Source organism: Myotis lucifugus, unplaced genomic scaffold (assembly GCF_000147115.1).
Source record: "Myotis lucifugus unplaced genomic scaffold, Myoluc2.0 scaffold_178, whole genome shotgun sequence".
Lineage (NCBI taxonomy): Eukaryota > Metazoa > Chordata > Mammalia > Chiroptera > Vespertilionidae > Myotis > Myotis lucifugus.
In genome coordinates this window covers 2,503,114-2,520,772 of record NW_005871226.1, presented here as the reverse complement: position 1 = coordinate 2,520,772, position 17,659 = coordinate 2,503,114, and the positions used below count along the sequence as shown (strand labels likewise).

The 17,659-nt window shown below is 41.7% G+C and overlaps 1 protein-coding gene and 1 pseudogene across 1 annotated transcript in view; one reads left to right on the top strand and one right to left on the bottom strand.

Annotated features, from left to right (window-relative positions):
• The first annotated feature begins 8,308 nt into the window (after positions 1–8,308).
• On the top strand, positions 8,309–9,819 carry LOC106698426 (annotated as a pseudogene).
• A 1,520-nt stretch (positions 9,820–11,339) lies between these two features.
• Positions 11,340–17,659, bottom strand: part of CUNH20orf196 (chromosome unknown C20orf196 homolog) — a 60,007-nt gene continuing 53,687 nt past the window's right edge. The window contains exon 2 of the mRNA XM_023760318.1: positions 11,340–12,527. Within this exon, the coding sequence (XP_023616086.1) occupies positions 12,085–12,527 (443 nt within the window). The 3' untranslated portion in view covers positions 11,340–12,084. The remainder of the gene's footprint in view (positions 12,528–17,659) is intronic.

Below are 17,659 nucleotides of genomic sequence, written 5' to 3'. Positions count from 1 at the left end.
GTCGGGACCTGCATCCTGTTCTGCTGGGTTCCTTTCACCTCTTAGTAGTAACTTTTCTCCATCTCTGATGCTTTGGTACCCACAGCCTCTTTCTCCTTCTTCAGCCTTCTCTTGATGGCACTCTTCATAGAAACTTTTGAAATTTGGTCTCATTCCAAAATATGTATTTTAATTTGTGGGATTTCCAGCACCAAGCCAGAAAGTGTGGTCATGACCTTGAAATCACAGCATGTTCAGATCAATATGGCTGATACTGGGAGTCAGAAGCAGTGCATTGCTGGTTGTTTTGAGATCTCCCTCCTGTGTTCTGCTCGCTGAACTCCCCTGGCCTTTCTCTGTGTGTCATCCTCGGGAGTAATGAAATGTAACTTGGTTCTGCCTCTGTGATTCTGAAAGAGCTGGTGGACAGTAAGCTCCCTTTTCTCTGGGAGGAGGTATTCTGCTGCTGCTGACTTTTTTAATTATTTAGGGGAACATTAGAGCATAACTTCCAGGCAGGCCTCTCCTCAACAAAAATGTATTCTGTAGATGTAAACTCCAGGAAAACTCTGTGTAGGCTAATTTCAGTTTTACAGTATGAATATTTTATTTCCCAATAATTCATAATGGTCCTGGAGGAGCCATTATTGTTAAGTAAATATGCATAGTCTGAAACCTCCCAAGACGTCATGGCCCATATTTTTGATGTGGGTAACAAAGATGTATATGCAAGTAGGCCACTTCTCATCAGTTTATTAATGGATTGCTCTCTGTGTCTTTCTCCATCTCCCCTTGCTGCCTTTCCTTTCTTTTACATTCACTCGCAAAGCTGAGAAAAGAGAACCAACTAATATAATATTGCTAGATAAACATGGTACTGTTTATTTTTTTAAATATATTTTTATTGATTTCAGAGAGGAAGGGAGAGGGAGAGAGAGATAGAAACATCAATGATGAGAGAGAATCATTGATCAGCTGCATCCTGTATGCCCCACACTGGGGACTGAGTCTGCAACCTGGGCATGTGCACTGACCATGAATCAAAGTGTGACCTCCTGGGTCCATGCTCAACCACTGAGTAACATCGGTCGGGCAACATGGTACTGTTTAAATTGTAAATTACCAATGGATGAGACAGTCTCAACTCAAATATTTTTGTCTTTTAGCAGACAAACCTGGTATTCTCTCAGGTATAAAGAGAGATATTGGAAAACTTAGTAGATTTGGTACTTCTTCCCGTAAGTACAGTGGATGCAGAATTCATAGCTAACTTAGGAAAGGAGAAAGTGCCTTTGCAAGAATATGACCCAACGGGCAATGTGGTACCTCAGGTCCTGAAGACTAAAGCAGAAACCTCAGGATTCATCAGGCTCGAGTCTACTGGAATAAGGGGCAGCTTCTAGCTTAGAGGTAGACGAAGTAAAGGGGCATCCAAAAAACCCCACTGAATCTATAGCCCAGAGAGAGATTAAAGAAAGCTCAGAGCAGCCGGGGGTGATGGGAGTTGCCTAAAGGGAAATGGTTTAGTCACAGAAAAGTGAACCTGAATTACCCCCATTCTTGAATTCACCCAAGGACTCCGTGAAATGGATAGACAGCATCTCCAAAAGCTGGAGCAATTTGTTTGCATAATTATTTAGCGCTTTATTGTGGTCCTCTGAACACTGTTTTGACAGTGGGGATGTACAGGGAGAAAGGAAACAAAGAGTGTATAAGAGGCAGAGTGGCATACACACACGTACCTATTCTCTGCTCTCTCCCTCCCTTCCACTCTCTCTAAAAATCAATGAAAAAAAATTTCCTTGGGCGAGGATGAACAACAACAAATAATAAAAATTTGAAAAAGAAAGGGATCCACCGAGGGATCCATTAATAAGCAAGACCAGGAAAGGCTAGCAGCAGGGTTAAAGGGTGAGGGAAGGTTTCTGGGAGCAGGACAGGAGCCGGTCACAGATGTCACACAGGGATTGGTCTATGTGGCTTGTAGCTGTTGCCATATTGTAAGGATGTGCTCATGGCCCTGTATAGTGAGGCATTCTCCCAAACAAAATAAATATCAATAACTTTATAACCTCTTATGACATACTTTATACTTTATGCAGATCCTAAGCGTGGTGTTCCAAGAAATAACTTTTGGAAGCAAAATAAGTTCATCAACTGGTGATTTTGAATTGTGATTTTTTGTGTGTGATGCTGTTAAACTTGCTGGGTTAGATTTGAATGTTAAATTATTCAAAATCATGGAATTTTACAACATTTGGATATCTGCTATAGGTTACAGTTCTTTATAAAGACTACTAAACTGTTATTTCTTATTTATTGAAAATATTTTAATAAATCCATAATAACGAGTAAAGAATTTCTGATGTTTCACTTCCAAGTCCCAAAGATTTATATTTTTTGAGAATTCAGAAACACCACAATGAATGAGAGTCTGTTTTGAAACTTTGCCTAGGGTCAGTCTTTTTCCTGCAGGAAAAATACTGGTCTCTTAGAGGCACAGTTCCTACAGGAAAGCAAAGTTACTTAGTAAATGTCCCAGGCTAAAGAAGCCGCAGGGATTTGCTCTTACTTTGTCTTATCTCCCATGTTCTCAATTTCATCAAGAAACATCATTGTCTTGGCCGAGAAGTCAGCTCATATGCTTAAGGAGGCTTCAATGAATGTGGCAACCTGAGCTGCTGTTTGGTCTGGAATCACAGGTCTTGTTAACTACTGTGAGGCCCAAAGAACCCAGGGCGAAATCACAGCTGCACGTGTCAACTGCATGTTTTCCAGCCCAGCCTAGTTCAGATGGAACAAGATGTGATCAAACACAGCAAGTTCTCAAAGTACAGTGATTGCTTCTCTGAGAATAAATTATTTTTATCACCATATCAGAGATAATTGAGCCTGCTTTCTGGTTCTGGGAGGCTGGCCAGCAAAGACAGGGCATGAATGAAATTCATCAGGCACAGGCTTCACTTCTCACTTCAATTCATGTCCTTTGAAGTCAGAACGAAAAGGCTCATCCTCTTACACTTTAGGGAGTGTGATTAACAGTGGTCAATCTCTGTTCCACTCACATTTGTGTATGTGGCCAGAGGAGGAGAGAATTAAAATTAAATATTCATTTTAGGTTAAATGTACTACTCATTCTGATGTAACAAAATTTTTGTATGTGGCTTGTGATGTTATGATTTATAACAAATATGTATTTGGTCTTTGTCCCTGTTTCTAGCACAGAGCTCCTAAAACCCGTCAAATTTCTTAAGAGCGATAAAGGTGTCTTGATATTCACAACATACCTTTTTTAATCACACCTGAATTTATTGTGTTAAGTAGGTGACTTTTAGAAAGCACCAAAAATGGGGGCTGGTTGCCAGAGAAACCAACCATGTGATTGGAGGTTTGGAACTTTTAGTCCCATCCACCTGACCTCTGGGGAGGGGAGAGGGCATGGAGGTTGAATAAATCACCAATGGCCAATGATTTAATCCAGCGATTTTCAGCATTTTTTACCTTACGGCACACAAACTAATAACTAAAATTCTTTGGCACACCAAAAAATAGGTATAATCTTGATTCATTCACACTGACAACTCTTGTTGTGTTGGCTGTTATCATTTTTTTTATCTGACAATCTAAAGGAGAAGAGGTCAGTGCCCCTGACTAAATAGTCAGTTATTGCATGTTTCAAAATTTCTTGTGGCACACCAGTTGAAAATGGTTGATTTAATCAGCCACACCTATGTAATGGAGCCTCCCTAAACACCCAAGAGGAGGGTGTTTGGAGAGCTTCCAGGCTTGGTGAACCAGAATGCATCCACCTGCCACCATGCTGGGGCCCAGGCTCCATGAAGACAGAATCTCCTTTGTATGGTACCTTGCGATATGTATCTCTTCTTCTGGCTGTTGATTCATATCGTTTGTAATAAATTGGTAATCTAGTGAATAAACGGTCCCCTGAGTTCTGTGAGTTACTCCAGCACATTAATCAAACCTATGAAGGGGTTGTGCAAACCTTTGATTTATAGCCAGTTGGTCAGAGGCAAAGGTAACAACCTGGATTTGGGATTGATTTCTGAAGTGGAGGGCAGAGGAGGCGATGGGACTGAGCCCTCTACCTACAGGATCTGATGCTATCTCCAGGTAGATAGTGTCAGAATTGAGTTGAATTGTAGGACACCCAGCTGATGTCTAAGAATTGTTTGGTGGTGAGGGAACCACTCTCCCACACCCCCAAATACACTGGAACTGGGTATTTGTGTGTGCTAAAGAGCACACACACACACACACACACACACACACACACACACAAAGGAGAGTGAGGGGAACAATAAAAAGAATGGCAGAAAGCTGATTGCTATTGAACCCAGGTAATGGGCAGGTAGCACAATTCTCTCTACTTTTATGAAGGTTTTAAAATCCACATCCTTTGGTTTATTAAAAAGTAAAAACAAAAAACAAAAAAAAACCCCCAAACTCAGCCTGTCCATGGAGATATTTTAAATATACACATTTTCAATGCATATATTTATAGCTAAACATAAAGCGTATGCATGTGTGTGTGTGTGTGTCGAATAAAATAATATAGAAATGATACATAGAATACATAGTTCACACAGGGATTTTATGTAATGGTTCAAGTAAAACTTTACAGAAGTCTTAGGTGGGTAAACAAACAGAAAGTAACTTCCTTGGTGAGCTTTTATTATATAATAAATTCTGCTTATGTAATAAACTCTTTGAGGCCAAGGATCCTGTGAGGTACCACTTCTGTGTCTCCACAGCACTTAATCCAGGGTACTGCAGAGTAAATGGTACTTAATAAACATTGGCTGATGGGCTACACTCAGGAAATGAATTGTGATGAACAGTAGTTTCATTCTCCATGCAATAACGCCACACCGCTCAATCAATTGGAAAATCAGTTTCCTGAATCCGCCCTCATGGAGATTTGCACAGAATGTTTGAGCCTGAGGGAGACTTGGAGCTTTGCTAATGTCCTCATTTTGCAGAAGGAAATGAGGCCCAGAGGGATTATATGAGCCTCACTGAACATCCCACTTGTTAATGGCCGAGTTGTTGCCTCTGACGCCTACACTTGGACTCTTGCTTTTGCCATGATGTCTCTCAGAAGGTACAATTCCATCTCCCACCCCCACCCCTTGCTCCTGGCTTAAAATTCATGGCTTCAGTTACAGGAAAGAGAAAGAATTTGTCAAGCTGGCTCCACCAGGAGGCTGAACAGGAGACATGACTGCAGAACAAGCTCATGATCAGTGTTTGCCCAGCACTGTTCTGTGCTGAGCCTGGGGAAGTTAAGCGCTCTGTCCATTGGAAGGAAGATGGACACATGTTAATAGAGGATGGTCCTGCTGTGTAGGATTAAAGCATAAATCAGTAGAGCAGAGCCGTGGGGGCTGGAGAAAGGATGGAATGTTTGGAGGCCATAGAGCAGCGGTTCTCAACCTGTGGGTCGCGACCCCTTTGGGGATCGAATGACCCTTTCACAGGGGTTGCCTAAGACCATCGGAAAACACATATATAATTACATATTGTTTTTGTGATTAATCACTATGCTTTAATTATGTTCTATTTGTAACAATGAAATTGGGGGTCACCACAATATGAGGAACTGTATTAAAAGGTCGCGGCATTAGGAAGGTTGAGAACCACTGCCATTGAGCTTGGATATAAGGTTCTAGGAATGAGGAGGGGGCAGGACAGCCAGGTTAGAATAGTGTGGACCTGGGTCTGTGCTTCACCCTGTGGGTGTTAAGGAGCTTGGGAGGTTTCTGTGGGGGACGGGATGGGATCCAGTACTGACTGGATTTAGGAAGACCAGTGTGTGAGAGAGGCTGGCAGCAGGGAGAACCTTGAGGAGGGCTTTCCGGAGATGAAAGCTTGGAGCAGGTGACAGCAATGGCAAGAGGAAGAAAACGGCAGATGTAAAAATGGTTTGCTCGGGCCAATGTTTCTCAAAAAGCAATGAGAGAATAAGGCCAGTGGGTTGTAAACAGGCAAACATGCCTGAGTCTGGTCCACAAGCTTCTTGGACTAAAGAATCATTTCTCCCAAAGGGCTGTCGTTTGGATCACCACAGCATGTTCTTTCTCTGAACTTGAACTTGTTGGGAACATTGAGTTCTCTGACCCATAGGGAGAGTGATGTTCCCGTGGAGAAGAAAGTGGAGGGAGGCGCCATTGCAACGTGACCTGAGAGAATGGAAATAGAGGGAGGAAAAGATGATTAAAATACCAATAGTGTCATCTGCAACTTTTGTAGTCTTATTTTTTACAGTTAGATCTTTAATCCATCTGGAATCTGTGTTTGTGTATAGTGTGATGTGAGGATCTGTTGATTGAATATTTAGGAATTCAAACTTTACGAGTATTTTGAAATGTTACCCTTAACACATACTAAATTTCCATGAATATTTTCTTATTCTCTTGCTTAAAATCCAGAAATCATTTCCTATGACCTTTAGAATAAAATTCAAATTCCTTGCCCTGGCTTAAAAGGCCCTCACCTGCTTCTGAAATTCACCTGCTATTCTGCCCCTGTATGCTGTGCTCCAAACACGGGACTTCCTTCTGTCCAGCTCGAGCTCATTTCAGGCTGAGTTTCGCACCAGCTCTGCAAATGCTCCTTCCTCTTCCCGATGCTCCACTCCAGCCTTTGTGCAGCTGGTTCTTGTGAATCCTGCAGCTCTCGGCTCAAAGGCTACTTCTTCAGTCTTTCTCGGACCACCCAGCCTAAAGCGCCCACCCAGGCACTAACCATCTCATCCTTGGTGACCCCAGAGCATCTAGAATTCATTTTGATATCAGGAGTGAGGTGAGGAGTCAGGCTTTTTTACTCTCCCCTTCCAGTGTGGGAAGCCAGTTTCTCTAAGACCATTTGAAAAAGAAAAGAAAAGAAGAGAAAAGAAAAGAAAAGAGACCATTTGCTAAAAAACTTAATCTTTTCATTATGCATTTGAAATGCTAGCTTCATCATATACTCAGTTTCCTCTTGCATTCATATCTATTTACGGACTGAACTCTTTTTCTTTTCTGTTTTATTGCTGCTTTAATTATTGTAGAGTTAAAATGTTTTCATATTTGATAAGGCTAGACCCTGCTTTTTAATCTTCTGGCCATTCATGCATGCTTTGCTTTTAAAAAAGATTTGCACTATGGGTGCAAGGTAAAGAGAGGCAAAGCTAGATGTGGGTTCACCTGATGGGAGTTTCTCACAGCATTCCAGGAGAGAGATGGTGGGAGACATAGAATAGCTTACCTAACTCATTGTATTCTGAATTTCAGTCATTTCCAGTATACCGCTTTTATAATTTTTGACACACCTATATGTCACCTGAGCTATTATTAATTTAACACTTTCAATAGTTCAATTCACTTTTATATTTTAAATATTTATATTAGGCTTATCCTATGTAATATCTGTAGAAGCATAGATTAGACATAGTAGTTATATTTCTCTAATATATTAAACTGAATAGACAACAATGAAAATAAACATTGTCTGTGCATAGACATTATTTTGTGTACTACCAGCAGTTTGAGAAGCACTGGTCTGAGCAAACCAGTCTCCTCAGTTTTCCAGATGAAAATTTCCACTCAGAAGGGGCCACAGGGACTAGCTGCTCACAGCTGTCGATTGCATAGGTGGGTTCAGTCTATGAAAATCATCAAGATGTTTACTTATAAACACTTTCGACAAGATTATTGTAACCCAATAAAAAGTTTTCCAACTAAGCTTTAAAGTTTTGAAAGTATTACTGTGTTGTTTTGTGTTAATAAGATCTATTACATGTGGCCCGGCCGGTATGGCTCAGTGGTTGAGTGTGGACCCATGAACCTGGAGGTCATGGTTTGATTCTTGGTCAGGACACATACAGGGGTTTTGGGCTGAATCCCTAGTGGGAGGCATGCAGGAGGCAGTTGATCAGTAATTCTCTCTCATCATTGATGTTTCTATCTCTCTATCCCTCTCCCTTCCTCTCTCAAATCAATAAAAACGTAATTAAAAAAAAATCCATTACATGTGCCCTTACATAGGTCAAGCAAAGAAATAGACTAATGAAGTGAATAATAGTTTCATGAAGTTAAAACATGGCAGCAGTTCTCTTTTTTGGCATTCCTGCAAGCAAATCCATCCTCCCCAAGACCAAAGGGCCACAGGTGGTATCACAGGCCAGTCAGAACCTTGGTAGGATGGTAATATGTCAGTGAGTGATGTGTAGGGCAGAATTAAATAATAATGCCAAGGGTCAGAGCCTCAATGTCGTTTCCTCTTAGTCTTTATTGAAGGTAAACAGAGATAAATGGAAAATGCCATCCTGACCCACGGAGATCAAATTAAGGTACGAGATTGCAGGGAATCAGATATCTTGTTCTGACCTGTCACAAGCACTTACTCAGATACAAACAAGAACAGGCCACACTCCTTTTTTTACCATCAGGTGCTTCTGGCTTTTAGACTTGTTAATTCTCTGCTTTTAGAGTCTAACCGCTGGCTGAGAGCCCATAGCACTGATGAAGTTAACAAAATTATTGACACTAAAATCTCACTGCCCAAGAGAAGCTGCTGCCTCCGGGCATGGAGAGTCAAATAGCTTATATCTTTTGTCCTTTAAAAACAGTATAAAAGAGCAGCTTGGGCCGCAGGAGACCGGGCAGCGGCCTGGCAGCCCAGGTTCGCCCAGACACTAGGCGCCCAGGCCCTCAGGCACCCAGCACGCGCCCAGCCCGCCTCCACGATGCCCAAGAGGAAGGTCAGCCTGCGGTGGGGGCGGCCAAGGAGGAGCCCATGAGGAGGTCAGCCAGGTTGTCAGCCAAACCTGCTCCTGCGAAAGTGGAAACGAAGCCCAAAAAGGCAGCAGGAAAGGATAAATCTGCAGACAAAAAAGTGCAAACCAAAGGGGAAAGGAGAGTAAAGGGGAAGCAGGCCCAAGTGGCTGACCAGGAACCTGAAGATCTACCTGCGGAAAACGGAGAAACTACTAGTAAAAACGGCTAGTAAAAACGAGGAGAGTCCAACCTCAGATGAAGGAGAAAAAGAAGCCAAGTCTGATTAATGTCACATACCATGTCTTATTAGTGGTCCCTGTCTCCCTTCTTATACAATCCAGAGGAATATTTTTATCAACTATTTCGTAAATGCAAGTTTTTTAGTAGCTCTAGAAACATTTTTAAGAAGGAGGGAATTCCACCTCATCCCATTTTTTTAAAACTGTAAATGCTATTTTTTTAAAGAGGTGAAATCATTTGCTGGTTGTTTATTTTTTGGTACAACCAGAAAATAGTGGGATATTGAATATGGGAGACTTTGATTGTCTTGGGTGTCAGCTTAACATTCCATTGATGGGGGTAGTTTTTATATCCTATAATACAAAGCATACTAACTGGCAATTTGGAGTCAGTCATGCATTTGCTATGTCTTGAACATTTTAAATTACTTCTATTCACATGTTTTTTGGTAGCATTGTTTCCTAAAGAAAACCACTCCTTGATCTTGGCTCTCCCTGTCAGAATTCTGTGCATCTGTAACATCTTTGGTGGTAGTCCAGTTTTCCTAGTAACTCTGTCAGAGTGCTGTGAAAGATTGAAAATTTGATTATGTAGTATATATGCTATTAAATTGTGAATTAGTGGGACTTTGATGTAAGAGCGTATCAACATTTGAAGATATTGGTACTTGATACTCTATTAAGGAAAGTTAGCCTCTACATTTTAAGCTTGAAAGTCACTGGAATAACTGTTTAGAAAAGAATCACAACTACATGACTTTACATTTTGGGTACGTATGTTAAGAATTGTGTACAAATTGATATGTCTGTGTACTGATCCTCAAGACAAACAATAAAATCTCAGTTAGGAAAGAAAAAAAAAAGAACAGCATAAAATAAGTCAGTTTCTTTTTTGTTGGTAGCCATGGAAACTAATCTCCAATATTTCAGTGACTGCATGATACTAAGAACTACAACATTCTTCAAGGGCATCTATTAATTTGCTTCACATTAAAAAACAATAAAACTAGGTTGACCTTCAAATTCAACCTGTAGATTTTCTATTATAAGTCCCATTGGTTTCAGACTATGTGGGGCCAGTTGAATAGGAGAGGCCCGTGGGGGAAGACTGCTGGTCGGAGGAACATTGGGAGGCTTGTTTTCTCAAGTCTCTCAGAGGCCTGTTCATTTCCTGTTTCCTACCACTTAGGTCTCCTTCCAGTGGTGCGTCTGCACGTCAGTGTGGAACTGTGTCTTACGTCTGAAATGTTTCTTATGTCTGACCTTTAAAAGGCTTCTGTCTCCTTCTGTCTCCATCCAAGAGTCCCCAAGGAACCTGCCTGCGAGGACACATTCACTCTGAATGGTCACGGTTAGGCTGATCTAGTTGCCTAATACGGTTTCTGAAAAGCTTAGGGGATCTTATGCCAATTAAATTTCATCAGAAGTTGCTCCAAATCTAACTGCACAGCATTGCCAGCTTCTCTTCTTGTTCCCCCCGAAACAATTGATATAACCCTTTCCTGTCAATGCAGTTTGTTTGGAGAACTGTCTGGGTAAGGATTACTGCGAGGCTTCCAATGACAGTTGCAGGGAACTTGGTCCCAGGTGATGTCATCTACCAACTGAGTCTCAAATGGGGGTTCAGGACATGGTTGTGGAGCAGAGCACCTGCCAACACAAGCCTGCATTGGCGATTTAAAGCCACAAGGAATATAGTCAATATTGTATGATGTCAGATGGATATCACACTTATTGGGGGATCACTTCATAATGTACATAAATGTCACCCTAACTGGTTTGGCTCAGTGGATAGAACGTCGGCCTGCAGATTGAAGGGTCCTGGGTTCAATTTTGGTCAAGGGCACATGCCTGGGTTGCGAGCTCCATTCCCCAGTAAGGGACATGCAGGAGTCAGCCAATCAATGACTCCCTCTCATCACTGATGTTTCTATCTCTCTCTCCCTCTCTGAAATCAATAAAAACATATTTTTTAAAAAGGTACATAAATGTCTAATCACTGTTATATGCCTGAAATAATATAATATTATATTGTATTTTTTAACTATAACTAAGAGATAAATTTAAAAAATAATCTAAAAAGAAAAGGTAAAGCCACTCCCTGGTGAAGTCAGGACAGGGCAGGGGTGAGGGGGTCAACCATTCAGAAGGTGGCAGAGGTGCTGGCGGCAGGCAGAAGGCAGAAACCACCAGAGGAAGGAGTGCACCTGGGCAAAGGACTCCTCTCTCTCTCCCACCACAAGCTGACGAGGCCACTGGCCCGCCCAGCCCATCATCCTGAGCTTGCGCGTACTTGGGTGTGTGGAGAACCTTTATTTTCTCCTCACCTTTCACATTTGCAATCTGGCGGAGACGAAGAGACTATTTTTTCTTTAATTTGCGAATCCTAGCTGTTATTTTAGGAGGTGCACATGTCCCCTCCACTCCCAGGTGGTATTATAAAATAGGCAGTTCTGGATTTGGAGAGGCAAGGGCCTGACTAAGATGCGAAGCACTTTTTTGGAAGCGTACTGAAATCTTTGTATTCTTCTGGGACAGATGCTCTCAATCGCGTGGTCACAGTTTTACGACATGGTATAATTCTTTACTTGATTCAGCATAGTTTTATTCCCTTCAAAAAATCCATCTGATGGAAGCCTGTTCCCTTAGGTCTGGTTCTCCCAGAAGTGGACTCTGAGTCAAGGATTCAAGTACAAGCGATTTATTGAGGAAAGGCCCATAGGTGGCACCAATAGGTGAATGAATGGAAAGACAGCATCAGCCTGGAGCTCCAAAGAGTAAATTATGTCACAGAGCATGTCTTCCTTTGAGACAAGGAAACTGGGCTTTTTGAACTCCCAAACCAGTCCATCACTGGCCTCAGGCCAAAGGGAAAGGTAGGAGGGCATGTGGCCGCGGGGGCTGTAAAATTCCCAGGTACCGACCGATGGCTCTCTATTTGGGCTGACCAGCCTCTAATACTTGGTCACAGATGCCAGCTGTTGGCTGCAGAGCACTTAGCTGGGGGCGGGGCACACAGCTGGCAAGACAGACCGGAGGGGACCTGGGTGGTGCACTGACAGTGGCCTGCTCTGGCCACCAGGCACCAGTTATGGGTCTTCCATCACATTCTGCTGCAAGAGGAAACGAACAATGTCTTTGGAAAGTCCTGGGGTCGGCTTTTCGTCATCCAGAGACTGACTTCCTTCTCCCAGCGGGTAGAATCGGGCGTCCCTGGAATACCTCTGTAACAAGGTGCAGCCATCCCGGTTGAAAATGACCCGGGCCATTTGAAAACTGCGGAGGGCGTACTTCTGGCTCTCCTGGCCCTGCAGTTCGTCGATTTTCTGAGACAGGCACTGGCAGACAGATGCAGAGAGTGGGTTTCGAGAGGCTGGTGGTGGGTGGCCAAACATCTCATAGAATCTATCCAGGGATTTCCGAAGTTCCTCATCCTCTGCCTTGGTCTCTGGTTGGCCATTCACAGAAGGGTCGAGCCAGAAGTTCTCAGAGGCCCAGGAATCACGTTGTGTAGTATTTAGGTGACCGCTGTCTGTAAGACAAACACATCCCAATACTCAAACACATACTCAAAAATATCAGAAAACCAGCCCAAAGCAGGTGATTTCTCTTTCTAATGCAACACACTTACTGCTCCTGGGTAATGGGCAATGGGCAGAATCAGATGATTTCTGAATCTGTTCCCACTGTCCTGGGGGTATGCCACTTGTTTGCCCAAAACAAGAACATATTTCAGGGGTTCCTAACCTGAGGTCCTTGTAAAGAAGTTCAGAGTGGCTGTGAACTTGGATGGGAAAAGTATCATATCTTTATTTTCACTAACCTCTACCTAAAATCACGCATTTCCTTCCATGATGAATGTAGGCAATAAACCCATTAGCAGCAATACGTGTGACTTTATCACCAGTAGATCACAGCTATTTTCATATCACATTATAATTTGTTGAACATGTTTTGAAATATCATGTATGCCCATCACTATGCTATGGACTGAACTGTGTTTCTCCAAAATTCATATGTTAAAGTCTTAATCCTTAAAGGAGATGGGCCTTTTAGGAGGTTACTAAGATTAAATGAGGTCATAAAGGTGGGGCCTCAATCAGATAAGATGGGTGGCCTTCTAAGAAGAGGAAGACCTCTCTCATTTTTCTTTCTCTCTCCCCCTCTTTCTCATCATGTGAAGGAACTGAGGAAAGGCCATTGAGGATACAACAAGAAGGAGGCCTTCTCCAAGCCAGGGAGAGAGTCCTCACCACACCTGACCATGCTGATTCCCTGCCTCGGACTTCCAGTGTCCAGAATTGTGAGAAAATAATTTCTTTTGTTTAAGCCATTCAGTTTATGGTATTTTGTTATGGCAGCCCAAGTAGACTAAGACAACCACTATGAAATCACCACAGTTATTGGTCCTGACGCTAGATCTTATTATTTAGACATTAATTTAAAAAACATATATTCGTTACAATATCACACATTTTGTTCTTTACGTATTTTAATAGCTACGTTTTAGTGTTTTCCCTTGGTAAGCCTATATGTTTTACTTCATGCAGTTAAAAACTTTATTCTGCGTTCATGGGCTCCACCAGATGCCAAAGGGATGCACTGCACAGACACAGTGCAGACCCCCAATGCAGACAGTTCTGGGCATTTACACAGCTCAGATATTTCTTTCTTTATGCCCTACATAATCCTATAGACTCTTTATCTCTAAATTAAAACCACCTTTTTGTTTTTTAAAGGAAGAGTAACAAATAAACTAAGAGATTTAATAATAGACAGTAAGAAACCAGAATTGGAGCCAAATCCTAGTCCTTGACCTAACTTTCTGTACCTCTCTGGACACCCTAATTCTTAACATAGGAATCTCTTAAGTCTTTTGAAACAAAGAACTTTCATATCATTTTTTTCTAGAAAAAATTTTGCACAAATAATTTGTGAGTTGCTGAATTCCTTATACAGCCACCAGCTTTATGCTTTAAACTGTTATACTTTAAATCAACATAATATATTTTCCCTTTTTTGCTCTAATATATGCTGTAATTAATTACTAGCTTTAATTCTACACACCCACTCCCCATCCACTTACTCAATTAGTGGTTATAATAAAAATATCGGTATCCTGGCCGGTGTGGCTCAGGTAGAGTGTTGGCCCACACACCAAAGGGTCTTGGGTTCGATTCCCAGTCAAGGGCACGTACTTGGGTTGCAGGTTCAATCTCTCAGCCCTTGTTAGGAGTCCTGCCTTATGGCCCCCGGACCAATCATCTGTGGGGAAGCAGATGGGTAGGGACCCCTCACCCTGCCACTGCAGGACCCCTTCGCCCCTTCCCTTGGCTCTCTAACAGCAGTACCATTCATTAGGCGAGTACTATTTGCCAAGCCCTGGGCTAAGTCTTTTGTTTGTTTGTTTTAATAATAAGTAGGCCACCGAAAGAGGTTTGTTTTAATTTTTTTCTTGAAATGATCTCAAACTCATAGGAAACTTGCAAGTACAATACAAACAACTATTTCTCATTAATTATTTGCCAACCTGACGCCCACCCTGATTTTCCTACCAGCAAGGACATTCTTCCACATAACCCCAACGCAACCATCAAAATCAGGAAATTAACAGGGACAACATTACTGCCATCTAATCCTAGCCCCCATCAAGCGGTCCCGATCATGTTCTTCGTAGCAAAAAGGTCTGGTTGAGAATCATGTGTTGTGTTTAGTTGTCAGTGGGAAGAATGAAAGAGAGAAGGAGCTGCTCCATAGTAACACTGGGGAAGTTGGAGAGTTCCTGAAACTGCCCACCCGAGGCAGCATCTATACAGAACATTCCAAGGAGCATAGCATGGACTTATTAACTGGTCAACAACTTTGATATGCAGGATTTTAAGTTTTCATCGGAGTTTCATTATTATACTTATTTTTGAAATTAGGTGTCCTAAACTCAGTGTCCAAAAGAATCCAAAAAAAAATTAGCCTGTTTTCTCTATTTTTCTTGCAAATGTCAAGCAGACTGCAATTCATCTTCAAAGACACCCCAGCTCCCCCCAATCTCTTTCCAAAGAGCAATAACAATATGGGTTGAATCAGTCACTGCTTTAGTCAGTTCTTTTGAACCTGCCTCCAGCTCATTTCAGTCTTTGATTTCCTTTTAAAATTTGCATTACTGCCAACTACAAAGCCATCTCTTTAATCATGTGTCTGGTGTGGCCTTTTGGACATCACTGCTTCTTCGCCAGCAAATAAAGCTAATTGTTTCTCTTTTCCTAATGCACTAAATGTAGACAGAAGGATGGATCTTTGATAACTTGGTCAATTGCTGCTCAATGTTGCATTCTCACAGCTATGTTCAAGCCCCACCATATTCTACCTGTTGATATAGCCATGACTTATAGGGCTCTCAGCTTGGGACTATAATGTCTACTCTAGGGAGAGACTGGGGACCTGTTTGTGCCAGTGATTGGAAAATGCTACTTGCATTTAGTGATGGGGTCAAGGATGTAAATACCCTACAAGTTAGAATAGTGATTTTCAACCAGCATGCTAGGAGAATTGTTAAAACATGCAATACCAGCCCTAACCGGTTTGGCTCAGTGGATAGAGCATTGGCCTGTGGACTCAAGGATCCCAGGTTTGATTCCGGTCAAAGGCATGTTCCTTGGTTGCGGGCACATCCCCAGGAAGGGGTGTGCAGGAGGCAGCTGATCAATGTTTCTCTCTCATCGATGTTTCTAACTCTCTATCCATCTCCTTTCCTCTCTGTAAAAAAAGATCAATAAAATATATTAAAAAACAACAACAAACAAAAAAACATGCAATACCTGACTATTTAGTCAGGAGCACTGACCTCTTTCCCCTGAGATTGTCAAATATAAAAATGACAACAGTCAACACAGCAATAGTTGACTGGTGTGAATGAATCAAAATTATACCATTTTTTGGTCAGATTGGCAAAAAATATATTTCTTGGTGTGCTGCAGAATTTTAGTTATTAGTTTATGTGTGCCACAGGATGAAAAAGGTTGAAAATCACTGATGTAGAGGATAATTCCATAAACCAAGAACCATAATGTCCCCAAATTCCAGTAGTGCCCCTTACTCTCTCAGGAACTCTGGCTCAGGATGGATTGTGGAAGGAGTGGGAAGTGAAGGCTGAATCCTACTGCATTGTAATATATTGATTCGCCCTGAGCTCGCCTTTGCTGTTGATTCTTGCACAATGGATTTCTTGCTGGTACCCATTCAAATTATGCATTCCTGCCTTCTCAGACCTTGAGTTTTTTGTGTTGTTTTTTCCCTAAGCAAGGGCCTAACCACCAATCCTAATTCTGGCATTACTTAAATTGGACGGAACTTCCCTTTTCATTTCAATAGGCTTTCAATTACAAATAAAGTTTCTTTAGGAATTAATAAGAAGAAAAGGAGGACAGGGCTTTCTATGACAATGCTTTTGCATGCACTGTGTTAAGGCCATCTATCTACCAGAACATCTGTTTCTTAACTCTTCTTTTTTGTAATCCTCACCCAAGGACATGCTTTTATTGATTTTAGAGAGATAGTAGGGGAGAGGGAGAGAGAGAGAGAGAGAGAAACATCGATGTGAGCGTGAAACATTGATTGGCTGCCTCCTGCACGTGCTCCTATTGGGGACTGAACCCGCACCCTTCAGTGTATGTCAAACCCGAGGCCTGTAGGCTGCACGTGGCCCACAATAAATATTTTTGTGGCCCAGCCAATATAACGGTATGAAATGTTTTAATAAATATCTCATAACTTAACTTTTACAATATCCTGTTATACATAATTATTCATAATGAACTACAATGTTCGCTAATGACTGATTACTATAATCGTGTTGCATTCATTTCCCTTAGGCACCTTAAGCGCAGGCACACCACTTCTTTCCACTAATACTAACAGCGAATATTTTAGCAGCCAATTGCCATGTCATTAGTCTAGGACTGTCTTGTTTGGTGTGCGCAATAGAAAGTATTTCGCTTTAGGAGAACAAGAAAAATAAGTTTATTTGTGTTATGCTTATTAATTTGTGCAGTTATTCAGTGTCTGGTAAGTTAATGTTCAAGAAAAAACATTAATTTTTATTAAAATGTTCTATTTTTAAAAAATATATTTTATTGATTTTAGAGAGGAAGGGAGAGGGAGAGAGAGATAGAAACATTAATGATGAGAGAAAATTATTGATTGGCTGCCTCCTGCATGCCCCCTACTGAGGATCGAGCCAGCAACCCAGGCATGTGCCCTTGGCCAGAATCGAACCTAGGACTCTTCAGTCTGCAGGCCGACGCTCTATCAATTGAGCCAAACCAGATAGGGCTAAAATGTTCTATTATTTTATGTTAACGATTACTCAGCCCTTTGTATTCAGCATGTCTCTATCGAAATAAACCTACGTTTCTATGAAAATTGAAGCTTTTGTTTTTTTTGTGGCCCACATAATCTTAAACCTTGTTTATTTGGCCCGTGTTAGCCTTTGTGTACAGGACAATACTCCAACCAACTGAGCCACATTGGCCAGGGCTGTTAACTTTTCTTTTGAGCAAAGAGAGAAAACATACAGATATTTGAGATTCTTATAGACCTATTTTTTATATCTTTAGGAGTTACAGATGCTAATTTGAGTTCAGTAATCTGAGACAACCAATTAGCATGGAG